The sequence below is a fragment of the Eurytemora carolleeae genome, unplaced genomic scaffold, assembly GCF_000591075.1.
Source record: "Eurytemora carolleeae unplaced genomic scaffold, Eaff_2.0 scaffold273, whole genome shotgun sequence".
NCBI classification, from domain to species: domain Eukaryota; kingdom Metazoa; phylum Arthropoda; class Copepoda; order Calanoida; family Temoridae; genus Eurytemora; species Eurytemora carolleeae.
This window is the reverse complement of record NW_019396174.1, coordinates 371,724-392,448: the sequence shown is the minus strand read 5'-3', so window position 1 is coordinate 392,448 and position 20,725 is coordinate 371,724. Positions and strand designations below refer to the sequence as shown.

At 34.1% G+C, this 20,725-nt stretch overlaps 2 protein-coding genes across 4 annotated transcripts; one reads left to right on the top strand and one right to left on the bottom strand.

Annotated features, from left to right (window-relative positions):
• Nucleotides 1-43: 43 nt before the first annotated feature.
• Nucleotides 44-7,540, bottom strand: LOC111697200 (uncharacterized). Of its 3 annotated transcripts, none has more exons than XM_023467107.1 (13): nucleotides 7,342-7,540; nucleotides 6,734-7,039; nucleotides 5,693-6,041; nucleotides 4,670-4,827; nucleotides 4,163-4,357; nucleotides 3,415-3,546; nucleotides 3,120-3,197; nucleotides 2,279-2,369; nucleotides 1,744-1,836; nucleotides 852-908; nucleotides 748-793; nucleotides 541-595; nucleotides 44-215 (listed from the first exon to the last, which is right to left on the bottom strand). In XM_023467107.1, exons 2-13 carry the CDS (start codon nucleotides 6,939-6,941, stop codon nucleotides 160-162), a joined length of 1,518 nt encoding a protein of 505 aa, XP_023322875.1. In that variant the 5' UTR covers nucleotides 6,942-7,039; nucleotides 7,342-7,540; the 3' UTR covers nucleotides 44-159. The 3 variants fall into 3 exon arrangements, with proteins under 3 accessions (XP_023322875.1, XP_023322876.1, XP_023322874.1); XM_023467108.1 differs by having other exon boundaries at nucleotides 6,734-6,970; XM_023467106.1 differs by lacking the exon at nucleotides 7,342-7,540 and having other exon boundaries at nucleotides 6,734-7,288.
• A 1,092-nt stretch (nucleotides 7,541-8,632) lies between these two features.
• On the top strand, nucleotides 8,633-18,317 carry LOC111697193 (uncharacterized). Its single transcript, XM_023467099.1, has 11 exons — nucleotides 8,633-8,703; nucleotides 9,064-9,158; nucleotides 9,384-9,460; nucleotides 9,629-9,713; nucleotides 10,946-11,027; nucleotides 11,390-11,504; nucleotides 12,137-12,212; nucleotides 12,817-13,061; nucleotides 15,762-15,906; nucleotides 16,490-16,619; nucleotides 18,168-18,317. Exons 1-11 carry the CDS (start codon nucleotides 8,644-8,646, stop codon nucleotides 18,315-18,317), a joined length of 1,260 nt encoding a protein of 419 aa, XP_023322867.1. The 5' UTR covers nucleotides 8,633-8,643.
• The last annotated feature ends 2,408 nt before the right edge of the window (nucleotides 18,318-20,725 follow it).

Sequence of the window (20,725 nt, the reverse complement as noted above, 5' to 3'; positions counted from 1 at the left end):
TAAGAGATATTAAAGGAACTGTATACTCTAGAGGGTTTCCTGGATAAGAGATATTAAAGGAACTGTATACTCTAGAGGGTTTCCTGGATAAGAGATATTAAAGGAACTGTATACTCTAGAGGGTTTCCTGGATAAGAGATATTAAAGGAACAGTATACTCTAGAGGGTTTCCTGGATAAGAGATATTAAATGAACTGTATACTCTAGAGGGTTTCCTAGATAAGAGATATCAAAGGAACTGTATAATCTAAAGGGTTTCCTGGATAAGAGATATTAAAGGAACTGACCAACCTGTAACAGGGTTAGCTGTGAATCTGACCAACCTGTGGCAGGGTTAGCTGTGATCTGACCATGTTGTGACATGGTTTGCTGTGATCTAACCATGCTGTGATAGGGTTAGCTGTGATCTGACCATGCTGTGACAGGGTTACCTGTGATTAGACCAACCTATGACAGGGTTAGCTGTGATCTGATCAACCTGTGACAGGGTTAGCTGTGATCTGACCAACATGTGACAGGGTTAGCTGTGATCTAACCAACCTGTGACAGGGTTGGCTGTGAAGAGAACCCCAGCAGAATCTGCAGGAACCATTCTCTAGAAAAGGAAATGAATTGATTCTTCAGTTTGTTCTTAGTCTTGAAAAAGTATATTAAATATTTTAATTTGCTCGATATCAGAATGAGTTTAATAAGAAAAAACTCTGATTTTCCAACTTATTTTTAAAATATTATAACTAAACAACTTACTTGTATTACTACTGCCATATTTGAGACCAGAGGCTGACCATTTTGTCTGAGTATTTTCAAAACTTAAATTCAAAAAGAAAATAATATTTATATTTTTGATTTACCTTCTGTAGAGAACAGATCTGTACGCATATTGTGATGCTAAACACTTTTCAATACTCCTGCGTAATTTTAGATATTAAAGATATTGGCCATCCTTCTAATTTTAGATATTAAAGATATTAGCATCCTTCTAATCTTCTTCAATTTTCTCTCTTATTCAGTTTTAAAACATATTAAAGATATTAGGCATCCTTCTAATTTTAGTTAATTTTCTCTCTTATTCAATTTTAAACATATTAAAGATATTAGGCATCCTTCTAATTTTAGTTAATTTTCTCTCTTATTCAATTTTAAATATGTTAAAGATATTAGCCATCCTTCTAATTTTAGTTATTTTCTCTTATTCAATTTTAAATATGTTAAAGATATTAGCCATCCTTCTAATTTTAGTTATTTTTTTCTCTTATTCAATTTTAAATATGTTAAAGATATAAGCCATCCTTCTAATTTTAGTTAATTTTCTCTCTTCTTCTATTTTTTATATCAAATATATTCTTGTTTGCCGTTCTTTCAATTCTGGTGATTTTTCGCTGACATAAGCAATCCATAACTTTGTCCTTCATTCATTGTTTTAGAAACTTTGCATTGTAAAGATATATTTTTACCTCTAATTTAAAACCTTTTACCCAATGGACTAGATTTGAACTATTGCCTTTAAATGTTGTTAACCCTGCAAATACAAAGCTGTGTTCCAATCTTTAAATAGTATTCTTTCTCTTGGAGATATTTAACTGTTACTTTTATTACAACTGGTTACAAAAATTCAAAAAAATAAACCAGGAAACACTCATTTGCTTCTCATAAAAAATTATAAAAGGCATCGCTGTTCATCGATAAAGTAACTTAAAAAATGAATGGTCACTAAACCTACAGAATTAATCTTTAATCTTCAACCTTAGCAGAGGATTTTTTCCGTGAACTCCAAGTATAGTTTCATTCTGTCCTGCACAACTAGTATCCAATCCATCCTCATCCACTCCACTAGATCTAGAGGACAATATATATATATAAATATATACATGTACTGCACAACTAGTACATATATATACTAGATATATATACTATGTATATATATATATTGATTTACATATATAAACTTGTATCTAATCCGTCTTCATCTGCTCCACTAGACCTAGAGTACAAAATATATATAGTATCCAATCCGTCATCATCTACTCCACTAGACCTAGAGTCTCTCGATATAAATCTAACACATTCCTTTAATATAACCCAAACACAGTCACTTACAGAAACATAAAACAGTCCTTTTAATATAAACCTGACACAGTCCCTTCAATATAAACCTGACACAGTCCCTTCAATATAAACCTGACACAGTCCCTTCAATATAAACCTGACACAGTCCCTCCAATATAAGCCTGACACAGTCCCTTCAATATGAACCTGACACAGTCCCTTTCTTATTGACCTGACAGCTAGTTTCTCCGACCAAATATCTCCAAAAACTGAGTTTCCAACCATCTCCAGGTTCTCCAGGATACTCTCCGTAACTCCAGAACCTAGAGGTAGGATAATTTGACAATGTTCTTATGATTTGACTAGATTTACAATTTTATACTGCGATATACAGTTAAAAACAAAGTTAATTAAATGTTCTCTAGTTTTGTAAATATATATAAAGTTGAATCTGTTAAACTTTAATAGATGCATATCTTAGGTTTTACCTCACATAAAATAAAAAGTTGTTTTTTCCAATTTAATAATTTTTATTAAAAGAAAGAGAAAGAAAAACAATTACACGAATTACACACTTTTAAATCCTAGAAAAACGACAGATAGGAATACAGTGTTAATACTTTTAACCTAGAAATACGACGGATAGGAATGCAGAGCTAACACTTTAAACCTAGAAAAACGACAGATAGGAATGCAGAGATAACACTTTAAACCTAGAAGTACGACAGATAGGAATGCAGAGCTAACACTTTTACCCTAGTAATACGACAGATAGGAATCCAGAGTTAACACTTTTAACCTAGAAATACGACAGATAAGAATGCAGAGTTAACACTTTAAACCTAGAAAAACGACAGATAGAAATGCAGAGTTAACACTCTAAACCCAAGAACAACGACAATAACTTCCACATTATTAATCAGTGAAAGGTTTCAAGGCAGTTTGAAGGGTACTGTTGTATATCAGGCATTGTCATCTTTATATAGAGGGTAAAATTACACCTACAGACCTACAGACCTACAGTATGCCTCAAATGTTTAACGATAAGGTATTATTATTATTTGTGTAATCACCTGTTATCTGGTTTACAACCTTGTTACAGATTTCTTCTAGAATATTCGAATCCTGCTCTCCAGATCTTTCCAGATTATCTTTATTATTTCAAGAAACATTCAGCATCAAAGTTTTTTTTTGTGCGAATCTACAATCAATTTTAGGGTTGAGTACAAATAAAATGATAAAAGAAAGGTTTCGATTGGGAGGTTCATTCAATTTGTGGTTAATACAATAAAATCTAACGAAATTTGCTGTGAATAATTCAAATAATTTTTAGGCACCTTGATAAATATTCTGTATCGTTTCTTATTCCTAGAGCTGAGGAGATTTCAACGTGGTTTTCTCTGCAGAGTTTACTGCTTAGGGTGGTAGTTAGAACTAGGCCAGGGGGTACAGAAAACCCGGATTGGGACAGGGTTCCCAGAGAACATCCTTTACCTCCAACTATGGTAAAAAATTATAATTTAACTCCATTTGGACAAAGAACTTCTACAGTAACATGTTAATTTAAATGCTTTTAGGAAAGGCCTACCTAATATTTACGTTTTTTATAAATGATCAGACGACAGTGTAGTTTTAAAAAAATAAATTTTTTACATTAATCCCTCTCCGCTAAACCCCTCTTTTCTTTCGAACTGTGTACTGCGATTATACCATAGAGAGCTTAGTTTAGGGTGAAATAATAGTTCCCAAAGACGGAAAACCAAATTAAACCTTCGAATCGACAGTATTTAAGAGTTTTAAAAAAGTCATCTGGGTATTCTAGACAATAAGTATAATTCGAGCTTTTCCAATGGCACAGTTTTTTTTACATTTGACCTTTTATAGTATGTTTAAGCTAGCTGGGAAACCCAGCTTTGCTTGGAGAAATAATCAAACTACTTAATTTATAATTTTTAAGATCAAGCTAGAACATTCCCGTGGTTCTACCGAGTTCCACAATCAAAATTAGAGGCAAATTAGTTAAAGGGTCATAAGATATGATCGGATATTAAAAAAAATAAAGAAAAAAAGAGAGATTACTATTTTATAGATACTGCCCTGCACTATAGTTTTCTACCTAGATGTTTCTGTAAACACTCAGCATCTTGAAAAGTTACAATTTCAGCCTTCACATCAAACTCGTCTTCCTGTTTTACAACTTGTTCTTGAAGGAGGGGAGGTGAGAGATTAGAACTGTACTTAACAGTGTCCTCGGAGTCAAGATGAACCTTCCCCAGAGACCTGGAGATAGAGACTATCCTGCTCTCCTCATCTTAACCAAGAAAATATTTCTTTAAAACAAGCAAATCTGTAAGAATTTTGCTCAATTATTGAACCAATTATCAAATATGGAGTGATTTTCACATTGAAGAAATAATAATAATATCAAACTTACAATGGTACTCTTAAATGATGGAGTTATTCATCTTTTCCCATATCAAATTGATTATTTTTAGTTGCGGTTCTCAATACAAGTAACTTGTGCCGGATTTATATAGTTGGAGGTATGGGAATAAATGTTGAGAAATGATATGTGTTAGAGACAGTCAACGAAAAAAATTAGAATCTAAAATAATTCCCGTGCCTTGATACTGATCATCTTGGAGCCTTCTCAGTTTTGTTCCATACTTCCCGGGATAGAATAGAGCAGATCCGTCCTGGGAGAGCAGTACTATCCGCCCTCCCAGAGTTGAGATTATCTCAACCTCGTCCTGATTCCTCGCACTCCATCCTCGTGCACCTCTTTATTAAAACATATATTTTTAACTGTTTTGAGATAAGCAACTTCAACAAGATAAAAAATGACTATTCAGAAAAAATACAAGGGTTCATAACAAGGAGTATGAAATAGAAAAGGAAGATACAACTGACGCGGCCCGCCCTACCAGATTATACATGCTTTGCAGACGGGTACTCCATTTGTGATAAGAAATATTTAGAATAGGTTATTGTATACGCGGTAATTGTTACATCAGACCTGAGATAAGAGAGTTACAGAGATAGATTAACACATATAATATGCGATATTTTCCACAGCATGTTCTATTGTGTACAAGTACTGTACACGACCAATCAGGAGACATCTGTATTCAGGGATATTTATGAATCCTTTGAATAGAAAATGCAAAATCTTTAAAAATAGGCAATGTTCATAAACGTTATATTTTATGTTTAAAATTGGAGTATTTCTTATAAAGTTGGAAAACTTAACCCCTGAATGCAACAAGTGGCCGTTAGATGTCAGTCAAAATATATTACATGGAACCGTAGCATGGCGTGCCGGAACACTATAGGCCTGCTCAGCCTATTTCTTATTTAAATGAAGTATCCGTCTGCAAAGCACGTATAAACATATATATGGTAGGGAAGGTCGCGTCAGTTCTATTCCATACTCCTTGGTTCATACTCCTTGGTTCATACTCCTTGGTTCATACTTGTTTTTGTAATTCTCTTGTTAGGAGCTGTACGTAAACGAATTTCTCCAGGGAAACAATTAAGTACAGGATTATTATAAAATTTATAACATTTTGTATTTTCATTCTCAGGAGCGTATACTCGAATTTGTAGAAAGTGTATACCCCCTGTATACTCCCTGATCATGGGTTACCTGAAATGAAATTCCTTTTCCTCCGAACCCTTGAGAATTGTTCCTACGGCTGAACCAAACTGCACCCAACCCAGGTCTAGGTTTATTGGACAGTTTAGAACTTGGAAGAAAAAATTGAACTTGACAAACTCTGTCTCCTGGTTCATCAATCCTGAGAAGGAAACCCTGGTTCTCCGACATGGTTCTAAAATCTCCACCTGTAGTTTACCACATGAAATGATTTCCTCCGTACTCTGACAGGTTCCGGAGCAACTGTACTCTTCTCCGTCCTGACGAAGGAGAAGTTTAAAAACAGATCGATTCTTCTCTGGGAATATTTGGAGATCAATGCAATCTTTTCCAGTCTCATCTACAGGTCAGTTTCAATACTTTTATTATCCTTGTTCTAAGATATTTACTAGACAATTTTCCAGTCTCATCTACAGGCCAGTTTCAATACTTATATTATCATTGGTCTAAGATATTTACTACACAATTTTCCAGTCTCATCTACAGGTCGGTTTCAATACTTTTATTATCCTTGGTCTAAGATATTTACTAGACAATTTTCCAGTCTCATCTACAGGTCGGTTTCAATACTTTTATTATTCTTGGTCTTAGATATTTACTACACAATTTTCTGTTTACAATAAAAAAATGACAAAACTAGAATTCCAAAAACTTTGAGTTTTCTTTAATGCAGTCTGCAATTAGTATTTATTAATGGAAAGAGATTGATATGAAACTTGAATGAAAGCCGCGTGAAAAAGATTTTTAAAAAATATTTTGGCTATAGTAAGACTCATAAAACTGTGGAGTTGGTAAACGACTGTTAGACAGAAGTTAGGATTTCATATCGTCCGTCCAAGAAACATGAAATACAGCATTTTTCTAGTTTACACAGACCCTGTAATCAATACGTTTTTGTCAAACTACTGGTGTTTGGTTTATAATAACATAAAATTCACATATGATTGCTAAAATGTCGTCTTCCAGTTTCCACAATTTTTATCGGGTTCACTTTTACTTTCCTGTTTTTTCAGATATAAAATTAAAACCTTCCTTGTGCTAAGATATAGAAAATTCTCTTCTCCTTAAAACAATCCCGCTTTTCATCCTCCGAAGACGGAACGAATCCCAACTTTACTCCGTCAAACTTCTCCAGGTGCTCTCCAGGATACAGCCCTGCGTACAGGACGGAGAATATCCGAGTTAGTCTCTTTGGCCAGAGAAAGTAGAGGGTTGGGAGAAGGATAAGAATATATATCATGGTGTAGGATGTTGAGTAGAACGGGAGAACTGAATTATTCTCTTATCTATATTAACTGGACTGTGTGGTCAGGTGTTCAAATATTATTTACGAAATATCTAAATAATAAATATAAGAGACTGTCTCGGGTATTTAGTGTGATAGAATAATTTGTACTTTGGTTGATAAACAAAAAAAACTCAACATGTGCCACAAACTCTAATTTTCTAATTCCTATACTTTTTCAACCTACTGTCGTAGACCTTTGATGTTTTATACTATAAATTCTAATAGATTAAATTGTCAAAGTTTGAAATAACAAAGGTTTTCATTATAAGGATGCCATGATATGAGGAATAGGAAATTAGAGCTTGTAGCAAGCACTTGGCGTTTACTTCTTTTACTGAATGTGACAACTTACTTTTCTGCAGCTTTTTACATGTACATTTTAACACTATACATCACTTGTTGTTAGCTTTGGATTTAAAAAAGTAATTGGCAAAATTCTCTTAGATTTTTTTGCCTCAGAGCTTGAGACCTTTGAATCACAGTGAAGTTAAACCGATAAATTAGAACTTTGGCGAGTATTTAGTTCCTTTACTTGTAATATGATAACTTATCTAGAGTCTCTAGAGACAACAAATAGAGTACGTTTCATTCACCTTTGTATGGAATACTCTTAGGGAGACATCTTTTTAAAAAAAAGCTGGGGAAAAAAATTCAAGTTGAAAGATGCCATTTCAGGACAATTTGAACGTTTAAATATTGGTTTTGAGAAAATACAGCAAGCGACAAATATATCCATAGAATTATTTGAAACACTGTTGGTTTCATTTGGATGCAGTTTTGATCATTATTTGATTATTATTGATTATTTTTTATTTATAACTTTCAACCAAAAACACACCAGATAATCCCAAAACCTAAAAACTATGCAAGACGACATTTATGAAAATATTCAATATTGTTAACTCCCATTATTGCTTCTTATCTTCAAAAATCAGTGAAAGAAATGTTGTAGATTTCGAACAAATAAGAGTGAAAAACATTTATTTTCAATGCAAAAATGCGATTAATAGTTTTAATTTTATTCAGGACTGATCAAGGATTTCAATCTATATCTAGGTTGGATTCATGTTTTAAATCTATCTCCAGGACTGATCAGTGTTTCAAGTTTGTCTCAAGGTATCAAGGAAACTAATCGTTATCTAGGATGGATCAAGGTTTCCAATCGTTATCTAGGACGGATTAAGATGTTTAAATCTGTGTCCAGGACGGATCAAGGTTTCCAATCTGTATCCAGGACGGATAAAGGTTTCCAATCTGTGTCTAGGATTCCAATCTTTCTGCAGTACGGATTAAGGTTTCTAATCCATATACAGGACGGATCAGATTTCTCAATCTTTATCCAGGATAAAAATTTCTAATCTTTTTTCAAGACGGATCCAGGTTTCAGTACCTTTATCTAGGACAGATCCGGGTTTCTAATCTTTGTCTAGGACTGGTCCTGGTTTCCAATCTATGTCCATGACAGATTTAGGTTTCAAATCTGTATCCAGGATGGATCCAAGATTCCAATCCGTATCCAGGGCGGATCAAGGTTTCTCATTTTCATCCTAGACGGATCTAGGTTTCCAATCTTTTCATTGTATGAAAACCTATTTGATTCTAAGTTCTGTATTTTTTGTATTAATAAACTTAAAATTCTTGTAATGAAGATAAAATGGAGGATGCAGATAACATTATTTTTCAAACCGTTCAAGATCTTGGAATTGAAGTACAGGTACAGGTACAGGTACAAGTACAGGTACAGGTACAGGTACATGTACAGGTACAGGTACAGGTACAGGTACAGGTAATACAATTATTACAACATGTGACATATTGCTCTCAACTTTGATTTTGAATTATATTATCATTAGTATCAGGGGCGTATTTAGGAATTTGTCTAGGGTGGGGGCTTAAATTTTTTTTATCTTTCCAGGGGAGGGGGGCTCAGCACCCGTTTGGGCCTGAAAACCCCCTGAAAACAATAGATTTCACTTTTCCAGGGGGAGCTTAGACCCCATAGGCCCCCCCCCGCTGAATACGCCCCTGATTAGTATTGTTATTATTATCATCTTTTTATGCATATAATGTTTAGGAGAAGAGTGTTGGTGACCTTAAAACTGAAAGTATAATAAGAATAGTTTCTGGAATGATTAATAAAATAGATTCAGAGATTTCTCTCCCAACCAGGTTTGCAGTTCTATTTTCATTTTTATTGTCTTTTTAACCTAAACAAATAGTTTCATCAGTTTTGAATTTTGTCAAAATTCGTTATTTATTAAAAATCTTGTGATAAATAAATAATTTTAGGTTATATATTTATAGTCTTAAAAGGTTTCTGAAGTTTTTTCAATATATTTTTTTAAGAATAAAGGTCAAGTCAGGAATTTTAAAACACGACTTATAATAATTTAGGTTTCCCTCAGGAATGAGCGCTAAGTTCAAAGCTGGAAAAAAGATGGCGGATGTTTGTACAAATCTTGGTTTCACAGGTCATTGGGTTCGGCCATTTTGAATTTCATGATAATAGTTGGCTACTTCCAGCCATTTTGTTTTGATTTTTAAGAATTTTGAACCAAAATAGCTTCAATATGAACATAACACAAAAATGTGGTTCCACAATTGATCACTGGAAAACCACAATAAAATTTCTTTTTCAGGAGAGATTGGATACCAAACATTTTTGTATCCAACAGAGCGGGATATACGGTCCCTACTCATATTCCTAATGGATAAATTACCAAGGTGAACAAAATACTACTTTTTAAAAGTTCTTTGGAGGTGTGGGGTAGGAAGGGAAGGGTACGGAGGTGAGGGGAAGGAAGGGAAGGTACTGATTGTTATAAACATCCTGAAACATCAAATGATTATGCCATCAAATCATCATACCCTTAAAAGAACAAACATATGTAATAAGCAGTTGACCATCATTCCGTAGAAGTCATGGCTGTGTCTCTATTAAACATAATCGTAAATATTGTACAGTTAAAACCGAAATGAGCCATACATCGAAAGAATTTATCAAATGTCGTCTTGAAAATTTTTCAATGGTTTTTTTTTACTATTTTACGTAAATCTGAATTACAGTATTTGCGAAAAAAAAAATAAATAGCCATGAATATGCGGGAACAGTTTTAAAGAGTTCCATATACTCATTTAATTAAAAAACTTAATATCTGCAACATTCCATTATCAGAAAGTGAAGAATACGACATTTGATGAATTCTTTCGATGTATGGCTGATTTAGAGTTTAACTGTAAAATAATTTTGGGTACAAAACAAGTGTACTGCATGGAGTACAGAGTACAGTCCTTGAATTTGACTGGTCTTAATGGGACTGCCCTTCAAATGTCAAATGACCCTCCATCTAATAAGAGTCATGTTCCTTCACAGCCCCTTTGATTAAGAATTTTTATCGTACTTGTTAAAAGTGCAAGGTCATGATTGTACAACGCGAAAACCCGATGAAGTCACCTTGAGCGCTGTAAACAAACAATATTACGTTAAACTAAAATAAATTGAAATATTTTATGTTTTTAAACATCACTTCTCCTATTGATAAGCTATTGAGAAGAACAAATTTGTTTGGTATTTTTAATATGTTATCAAATAAACTAGAGGAGGTATGCGGTCACAAAGTTGCATTAGTCATGTTCAGGGAGTAAGCTAAGGAATAGAAGGGAGATATAACTGACGCGGTTCACCCTACCATATGATTATACAATATACTTGCTTTGCAGACGCGTACTCCATTTGTATAAGAAATATTTGTCTGATGTACAATTACCGAGTATACAATAATCTATTTTGAATATTTCTTATACAAATGGAGTACCCGTCTGCAAAGAACGCATAATCATATGCTAGGGCGAACCGCGTCAGTTATATCTCCCTTCCATCCTTACTCCCTGGTCATGTCGCCTAAATTTTACATTCTCTTTTTGTCCAGTTTGTATTGATATATCATATCTTGAAGGGAGGTGGAGGAGGAGGAGGAAGAAGATATTTCTCCTTATCTTACACTCCGTAGAGACGCTGGGAGAGTTCTCAGAAATCAGGTATAAATCAGGTTTATAAAGAATATTTAATATAAAACCTGTTTTGAATAATATTTTTATTGTAAATTATGGTTTAAAAAATATTTTACCACGATTTTTCTTAACAGCTGTCATATCTCAACATTAAAAGACTTAAAAACAACAAAATTATGTTTTATTGCCAAAACAGTCGTACAGGGTTACCCAAAACAAAATGAGACTACAGAGACGACCTGAAGTTCAGATAATATGAAGATTGCAAGGTTAAACTAACTCTTCTTCCTTAAACATAATTATTCAATTGCTTATTTAATACATTCCGTACAGTCGTCTCTGAAGTCTCATCCTTTGTGGGTAACACTGTAATTATTCAGACATTCTAGGTTGCAGACAGAGCAAATCAATCCGTTCGTGATTCATTGATTGAAAGAATACCAAACCCGTCCGAATGTGATTCTTTCTGCTCCTGCTCAGATTGTTTTCCAGACTTTACATTAGGTAAAGAACCTGAACTTGAAACTTACCTAAAATTCCTCTCAGGGGTGTTTACATTAATTTTTCAAGGATGAGAGAGGATATCTTTTTAGGAGCAAAATAGTGATTACCCCCCCCCCCCCGGGAACCATAGTTTTTACTTTTGCATGCTGACACTTACACTTAAACTTAAAGACTTAAACTATCTACCTAATTTACCAAACTATAACTACCTAACTACCAAGTACTTACCTCCCCACCTACCTACCTAACTACCAATCTTTCTACATTCTCAAGTACTTACCTCCCCACCTACCTACCTAACTACCAATCTAACTACATACTCAAGTACTTACCTCCTTACACACCTACCTACCTAACTACCAATCTTTCTACATACTCAAGTACTTACCTCCCAACCTACCTACCTAACTACCAATCTTTCTACATTCTCAAGTACTTACCTCACCACCTACCTACCTAACTACCAATCTAACTACATACTCAAGTACTTACCTCCTTACACACCTACCTAGCTCCCCACCTACCTTCCTACCTCCCTTATATCTTCCTACCTACCTACCTACCTACCTGCCTACCTACCTACCTACCTGCCTACCTACCTACCTACCTACCTTCCTATATCTATTATCTAGAGAGTGCCCTGAGACTGCTACCTAGAGAAACTAGAAACTCAGCCCTGGATCTTCTAAACAGGAGAAAAATGTTCAGGTTTAGATACTTTCAGATTCAGATTCATACTTAGATAAGATTTAGATTAGATTAGATTAGATTAGATTAGATTAGATTGAGATTAGATTAGATTAGATTATATTAGATTAGATTAGATTAGATTAGAATCTCTTCCATCTCTTCCATCTCTTCCATCTCTTCCATCTTTTCCATCTCTTCCATCTCTTCCACCTCTTCCATATCTTCCATCTCTTCCATCTCTTCCACTTATCTCTTCCATTTTTTTCTTGTCTGTGGTGTGAAAATCCACGAATTGAATACAATGGAATTGAGTTTTATCACAAACTTTGATTTTCTAATCTTTATATCTTAACAACCCAATGTCGGAGACCTTGGATATTTCAAAATGTAATTTCTGTTAGATCAAATAATCTAAGTTTGAAATATCAAAAGTTTACAAAATTATGTGTAAGATATAGAGATAAGAAATTTGAGTTTTTGATCTATAAATAAATCTCCATTTTGACGACTACGAATTTTCAGTTTTAAGTAAATTACAAAGTCTGAAGATTGATATGATAAAAGATGTTTGTTCTATAGCAGTGATTAAAAGTTGCAGTTTTGGTTTATATTTTTGTTGTAGTTCTGCAGTTCACAAACTAGGGGAATTAAAACTTGGACAAGATCTTTCTCTAAATACTGAAGAGAAGGGAGAACCCGGAAAAGAAGGGGAACCTGGAAAAGAAGGGGAACCTGGAAAAGAAGGGGAACCTGGAAAAGAAGGGGAACCTGGAAAAGAAGGGGAACCTGGAAAAGGGGAACCTGGAAAAGAAGGGGAACCTGTAAAATGGGAACCCGGAGAAATATTGAATTTTGGGGAATCTATAGGTGAGATATAACTTAGGAAGGGAAATAAATAAGTACAATGAGAACCAGAAAACTCTCGAATTGGAAGACGACTTTAATACTCTATTTTTAATAAAAATAGCACATTGTACATATCCATGACATTCACTATTCTGAACCCGTAACTAATCCCACCATAGTTTCAGTCGAAGTAAATATTTCCATTTACTGATAGCGCCGATTGAAGGATTCATATCTCTAATTGGATAATGAGATAGATAGAAAGATAAATGTTACCGCCATACTATTACTATTGGTTCAGAATATACAACAAACACATGACTGAACCATGATTGAATGAGGCGCTAATGGACTCGGCATACAGGAGTGATCCCCCCCTCTATCTTTCTGTTACATCCTAAAGGAACTTATTTCTCTCTTCAATCCTTTAAAATTCTTAAATCTCATGCAATGTGAAGTCATAACTTTTGTGTTGTGAATCTTGGATTCAAGCATTGATCTCCATCTTATGCAGGCATACGGAGTAATTTCTTCTTCTTCTTCGATACACTCCTGTATGCCGAGTCCATTAGCTTCTAATCCAATCAGGGTGCATTCATGTGTTTGTTGTCTATTCTGAACCAATAGAAATAGTATGGCGGTAACATCTAATCTAATCTAATCTAATCTAATAATTTATTTTTCCGTTGAAAATATGACAGTTTGTGCATAAAAATTGCATATCTATATGATTAATATTTATTATCAACGGAAGGAAAGCAGCCATAGCAGAGCTGTTTTCAGGTTGGTCTCCTGTCAGTTTACCGTGGTATTTATTAGAACTGAATTGAAACGTCGTGGGACTGCGTTTGGATAAGACGGAGGAACAGGGTCAGATTTGCTCAATTAACATGTTTTAAATTTGGTTCTTGATTTGAGACAGTAGGTAGAAAACAGAAACAGAGGCGCCAGGAACTTTTGCATTCCTAATTTTTTTGGCGCTGCAAAAAAAATAGCAAAAAATTAAGGTCCACCCATTAACAATACATTTTTCAAAAAAAGCAATGCCAGAGCACCGATTTTTATAAGGATTTAAAAAATGCAAATTTCTTGACTTAAAAATCCATTGTCATAGAAAGAAGATTATGTGTATGCAGTTAAAAATGACGATCAACTAGAGCATGACCAGCAAAATAGTTTGTTGCAAATAAAAATGTCCCTCTTTAACAGCAAATGATTTTTAATCGTAGATTTAAAAGAAAGTTTATTAGTAATACTTGAAATTTCAGGATTATTCCGACATTTAGGCAAATCAAAGAAAGGAAATCGACGTAAAGATTCATTAGCAACTCTTGGGATAAAATATTCATCCGAGTTTCTTAAATTATACAGGTTCATAGTTAATACAGAGTTTTTTACAAAAAAATTTCCAAAAGATACTGGACTATAGTTTTTATCAATTGAATGCATTAACATAAGTTTCTGCTGAAGGATTAAATCATGAAAGGGTAATATCTGAGTAGAGTGAAACAATGGCTCAGTATGAGCGTTGAATTTAGATTTCGAGATAATTCTGACACATTTTTTTTGCAAAAGGAATAACGAGTTTAAAGATTTTAGCGAGGCAGACGAGTAGATAGGAAAGCAGTATAGAAAAAGAGGATGAACTAGAGCATAATAGAGAGACTTTAAGGCAGAAGACGACAATAAATGCTTAGCTTTACTAATCGGGAATAACGCCTTAGATATCTTGTTTCTAGTTTGCTTAATATGATATTCAAAATTAAGATTTTCATCGAGAAAAACGCCAAGCATTTTAAAAGCCGGAACCCTTGAACTGTTATTAATCCTTTCAATAGGGAAAATGAATCTGGGATCGGGAAAAGAATTCAAATCATTGCAACTAAAAATAAACTGAAAATCTTCAACTTTTTTTTTGCTTAGGATGAAAGACTATAATTTTCGTCTTGGTAGTATTAATTGCAAGTTTATTGGCTCTCTTTCTATTTATCTCATTATCCAATCAGAGTTATGAATCCTTATATCAGCGATATCAGTAAATGGAAATATTTACTTCTACTGAAACTATAGTGGACATCAGATTTCAAAGTGTCTACATGGGATATTAAGATCAAGTGTTTAAGATGAATAACACTATGATTTAATAGCCAAAGTTTGAAATTTTAATTTGTCAAGCTATAGGGTTTTTTTGAACATCTCTCACTTACACACCTCGGAATAGGTTTAGACAATTATATTTGTATAAATATATATATGGATCACATCTATACATATTTAACAACTACAAAATACTGGATTGCAGATTTATGGTTTCTTGTTCCCGCATTTCCACTGTCTGTGCAAAGACGATATATGGTCGCTATAGTTTAGAAATATAGAGTTTGGGACACACTATAGTTTCAGTAGAAGTAAATATTTCCATTTACTGATAGCGCCCATTGAAGGATCATAACTCTAATTGTATAATGAGATAGATAGAACGATATATGTTACCGCCATACTATTTCAATTGGTTCAGATAAAGACAACAAACACATGACTGAACCCTGATTGGATCAGGCGCTAATGGACTCGGCATACAGGAGTGGGCAAGTGTTTAGTTCCTGTACAACAGTGTGTCTCAAAATATTTAAACATGTAAATCTTTGTATTTATACATGTTGAGGCATTTATGCATTTATGTAAAATTCTTTAAAACGTTTTTTATATATAACGTTTTAGTGTTGGAGAAAATCCTGGTTCGAGATACAGATACGGATATAGGTATTCGTCCGGGCCCTGGTTCTAGACAGTACCAGGAGAAGTTTGAAACCTTTAATCCAGAATCAGAGATTGGAAACGAAGAAAATGCAGAAAGATTAAAAAGGTTAAAAATTGTAGAAAAACGGTCATATTTCTATTGATTATCTTAATTTATAATAATTCCATTTTTTTTGTATTTCTCTCCTACATTCAGATCTGAGTAGTATTGTTGGTCGTTTATTTCTTTTTTAAAGCTTTTAACAAAATTTCTTATATTCTGTCTTTTATTATTTATTTCTTTATTTTTTTTAAAAATATAAATAAACAAAAACGATCCAAAAATTATCGTCATCTTTTCGTTTTCGGGTCGTTTCTGGTTCGTTTTTGGGTCGTTTCTGATTAGTTTTTGGGTAGTTTCTGGTTTGTTTTCTGGTCGTTTCTGGTTCGTTTTCGGGTCGTTTCTGGTTCGTTTTCGGGTCGTTTCTGGTTCGTTTTCGGATAGTTTCTGGTTCGTTTTCGGGTCGTTTCTGGTTCGTTTTCGGGCCGTCTCTGGTTCGTTTTTTGCCTTTATTTTCTGCCAGGGTCAAATTGGGCTAAGTGTAAGAACAGCAAATGTTTAAAATCAACGATTTTCCTCTACTATGACAAATTTGGATCCTAAATGAAAATAAAGGCAAAAACCCAACCAACTTATTGCACATCACTAGAGCTGAGAGAATGGAACAGTTAAGAGAAGAACTGAAGAACCTGGACCAGGATACAGAGAGGAAAAGATCAGGATACAAAAACCTTAGACGGGATATACAGGAGTATAGAGCTAAACTAAACCTTCTCCAGGTATAGGTATTAATACAAGAACCTTAGACGTAATATACAGGAGTATAGAGCTAAACTAAACCTTCTCCAGGTATACGAATTGATACAAGATACTTAGATGAGATACACAGGAGTATAGAGATAAACTAAATCTTGTCCAGGTAGGTATTGATACAATATCCTTAGACGGGATATACAGGAGTATATGGACAACTAAACCCTCTCCGATTTTGTGTTACAGTATATAAGGCGAACTGATGAGAAATACTGGAGCATACAGATAATTTAAACTTTCTCCAGGTTTGTAAAAAAGTAAATAAAGAGATCTGATGAGATATATTGGAATATACAGATAACTTAAATCTTCTCCAGGTTTGTAAAAAAGTAAATAAAGAGATCTGATGAGATATACTGGAGTATACAGATAATCTAAACCTTCTCCAGGTTTGTAAAAAAGTAAATAAAGAGATCTGATGAGATATATTGGAATATACAGATAACTTAAATCTTCTCCAGGTTTGTAAAAAAGTAAATAAAGAGATCTGATGAGATATACTGGAGTATACAGATAATCTAAACCTGCTTCATGGGTTTGTATATATAAAGAGATCTGATGAGATATACTGGAGTATACAGGTAATCTAAACCTTCTTCATTGGTTTGTAAACAAGTAAATAAAGAGATCTGATGAGATATACTGGAGTATACAGATAATCTAAACCTTCTTCATGGGTTTGTAAAAATAAAGAGATCTGATGAGATATACTGGAGTATACAGGTAATCTAAACCTTCTGCATGGGTTTGTATAAATAAAGAGATCTGATGAGATATACTGGAGTAAACAGATAATCTAAACCTTCTTCATGGGTTTGTAAAAATAAAGAGATCTGATGAGATATACTGGAGTATACAGATAAACTAAACCTTCTTCATGGGTTTGTAAAAATAAAGAGATCTGATGAGATATACTGGAGTATACAGATAATTTAAACCTATTTCATGGGTTTGTATAAATAAAGAGATAATTTAAATCTTCTCCAGGTTTGTAAAAAAGTAAATAAAGAGATCTGATGAGATATACTGGAGTATACAGATAACCTAAACCTTCTCCAGGTTTGTATAAATGTAAATAAAGAGATCTGATGAGATATACTGGAGTAAACAGATAATCTAAACCTTCTTCATGGGTTTGTATAAATAAAGAGATCTGATGAGATATACTGGAGTTTACAGATAATCTAAACCTTCTTCAAGGGTTTGTATAAATGTAGAGTGAGAACCAGAAAACTCCGGAATAGGAAGACGAATTTTGGATTCAAGTTATGACTTTAAATAGTTGAATGAACGTAAGACCCAGAAATTGTGCAGGGTAAGCAGACTCATTTTCCCTCATCAGTGATTTAATAAGTTACTAGTAAAACTATATATCTATGTTGATGCAAGAAGATTTAAGTTATTTAACCACTTAACCTTTAAATTATCAAGAAATGCTGAGAAATCTTTGCTTTTTCTTTTAGACAAAGTCTAAGATAAACTTACTGAAGTTTAATAATGATTTTATTTTATAGACCAAAGATGAAACTCTTGCACAGGAGACAGAAGAGTCAGATAAAGAAAGAATAAAAATAGAAAACATCTCAAAGCTGTTACCAGGTATCAAGATATTTATTTTAAACAATATAAAAAAAGAAAGCACTTTTTTGCATCGAGATAATTAAACTGCAAACCCTTTGACCTTAATTGCCCCTTCAGGAACTTATCCCTCCCTCAACTTGGAACAAAAGACCCAATTAAAACAAATTACAATTTTTCATTTTTTGGACTCCTCCGCTCCACTAAATACAATCTAAACATTTTTACTTTGGATTTATGCAGCAGAAAAAAAAGGACTTAGACAGAATTTATCACATTTAAAAGAGGTTTACTGGAAATTAGGTAGAAAGTCCTGTTAAGAGAATGGTTGGTAATGGAATTGGTTTCTACTCCTTCATGTATCGTGACGAAAGCTGGGTTTTAATTTAGTTTCTACACAATCAAATGATGAAAAACAAATAATTGTTTAAAGTTTGTAAAGTTAAACTTTGAAATAATTATGCATTTAATTAAATGTTTGATTATAAGTTTAACAGGTATAGACTATTGACCGCTTTATGGAAAACGCACCTACGTCTTTTTCGACCTAACCAGTTCAGATTATATATTTTAAAAGGTTCGCTTACGGGTACGAAAGTAAAAAAGAAAACTTTATATTTTTAATAAAAGTATCCATAACAAAACTAAACAGAAGAAAAAAGCTTTTTATAAAGGATTTATTTAGCTTTTTTAAAATACACAAAATACCTCTATTTTTTATATGTAGTAAGAAACAAAACTAAACCATGCAATCTTAGTAATTGATAGTTTTCGCCAGAAAATTCGGATTTCCGAAAAATATCGGAGGTTTTAAAATAAAGATTTGCTAAGTTGTGTTGTGAACCAAAAAATTATAATGTGAAATATCAAATCTGAGAATAACCCTTTAAAGTTTAAAATGTAAAATTATTGTTGCTGCTAAATGGAGCTCAGAACTACAGTGATGTTCTTAATAACCCGGAATAATATGAATTCATTGATAAATTCTAAGTCGTCTTTTACCTTAGAAAAACCTTGCGGCATTCAAGTCAACATAGATAACCTGTTTTAGCAATATATTTTTATAAAACAATAGTTACATAATAGCCCTAGCCCTGGCATTTCCAAAATGTGGTCTGCCTTTTCTGTGCTTTCATAATTACCTGAGATATAAATGATTTCGTACAGAATGAGACATTTTCATGGTTTTATTTAATAAATTAAAATTTAAACCAAATAATATCTCTAGTATTTTAGAGAGCGGAAAAATGGCAGACTACCTTTTGGAAATGGCAGGATAATGGCTATCCTTTGGCTACGCTCAGTTTAACACGACCGAAGTTTAAATAAATACTTTATTGACTAAACTTATTGAAAATCTAAATTTAAGAAATCGAAAATATATATATCAAGGTGACGTGGCAGAATCAGAGCTCATCTTGCCGCGTCTGAATATCCGGCTTCTAACTCCTCAGATCGTCTTCCGCCACAGTACTCCCCCCAAGAAGGCAAGGCGGAGTCAAGGCGGAGCTAAGACTTCTTTTCTGACTTGTCTGTGAGGGTTTCTTCTTGGTATGATTATAGGTTGGTTTAAAAACATCACAGATTTCTTCTTTGAGGCGGACGACTTCGCGGCGGAGGAAAGGTCAGGAGGATCCTTTGACTGGCGAAGAGGAGGACGACCTAGAGGCGGAGGAGTTACAGGGATCACTGGAACATCAGATATCACTGGTTTAAGCCGGTCTACAGAAACTGAGTCTACTTTGGTACCAATCTGGAGGCGGAAGAATTTACTCCGCCGTTCTATAACTTGGTAGGGACCACGGTAAAGAGGACTGAGTGAGGGTTTGCTGGCATCTTCTCGAACAAACACAAACTTGGCTGCTTTCAGAGCTGCAGGAATCTCAACTGAAGGCGAATGTTGCACATGATGAGGTGGAGGGGTTGAAAACCCGGCAATTACTTTCTCCACTTTGCTGATAAATTGTGAACTTGGAATTTCTGGGGCATCTAGGAATTCACCAGGAATTGACAGGGGAGAACCATATACTGCCTCTGAAACGGAAAAACCAGTATCTTCTTTGGGAACTGAACGGAGTCCCAACAAAACTAGAGGAAGATGAGAAACCCAATCGGAGTCAGCAGCTCTGGCTCTGAGAGAGGATTTGAGGGATCTGTGAAAACCTTCAATCATACCATTTGAGGGTGAAAACTTGTTGTTTGAGAGGTAGAGATACCAAGAACTCGACAGACTCCGGCCCACACTGAGGAAGTAAACTGAGCTCCTCTGTCGGAAGTCAATGTTGATGGAACTCCAAACCTTGAGACCCAGGAGGAGATGAAAGCTCTGACGCAGGATTCCGTGGAAATTGAAGATAAAGGAACTGCTTCTGGCCAGCGCGTAGTCCTGTCGATCATTGTTAATAGATAGGAGTAACCCAGACTGGACGGTAGAGGACCAACTATGTCGATGTGAACATGAGAAAAACGTCTCGAAGGAACAGGAATTGCAGGA

Bases quoted from the DNA above. Each gene is read 5' to 3' on its own strand.
- LOC111697193 (XM_023467099.1), top strand. From the start codon at position 8,644: ATGGAGGATGCAGATAACATTATTTTTCAAACCGTTCAAGATCTTGGA. The intron at 8,704-9,063 runs GTACAGGTACAG...TATAATGTTTAG, and splicing joins ATCTTGGAATTGAAGTACAG to GAGAAGAGTGTTGGTGACCT. The intron at 12,213-12,816 runs GTTTAGATACTT...TTTTTGTTGTAG, and splicing joins AACAGGAGAAAAATGTTCAG to TTCTGCAGTTCACAAACTAG.
- LOC111697200 (XM_023467107.1), bottom strand. From the start codon at position 6,941: ATGATATATATTCTTATCCTTCTCCCAACCCTCTACTTTCTCTGGCCA. The intron at 3,547-4,162 runs GTAGAAAACTAT...TTTTTACCATAG, and splicing joins GTGTTTACAGAAACATCTAG to TTGGAGGTAAAGGATGTTCT. The intron at 1,837-2,278 runs GTCAATAAGAAA...ATTGTCCTCTAG, and splicing joins TCGGAGAAACTAGCTGTCAG to ATCTAGTGGAGTGGATGAGG.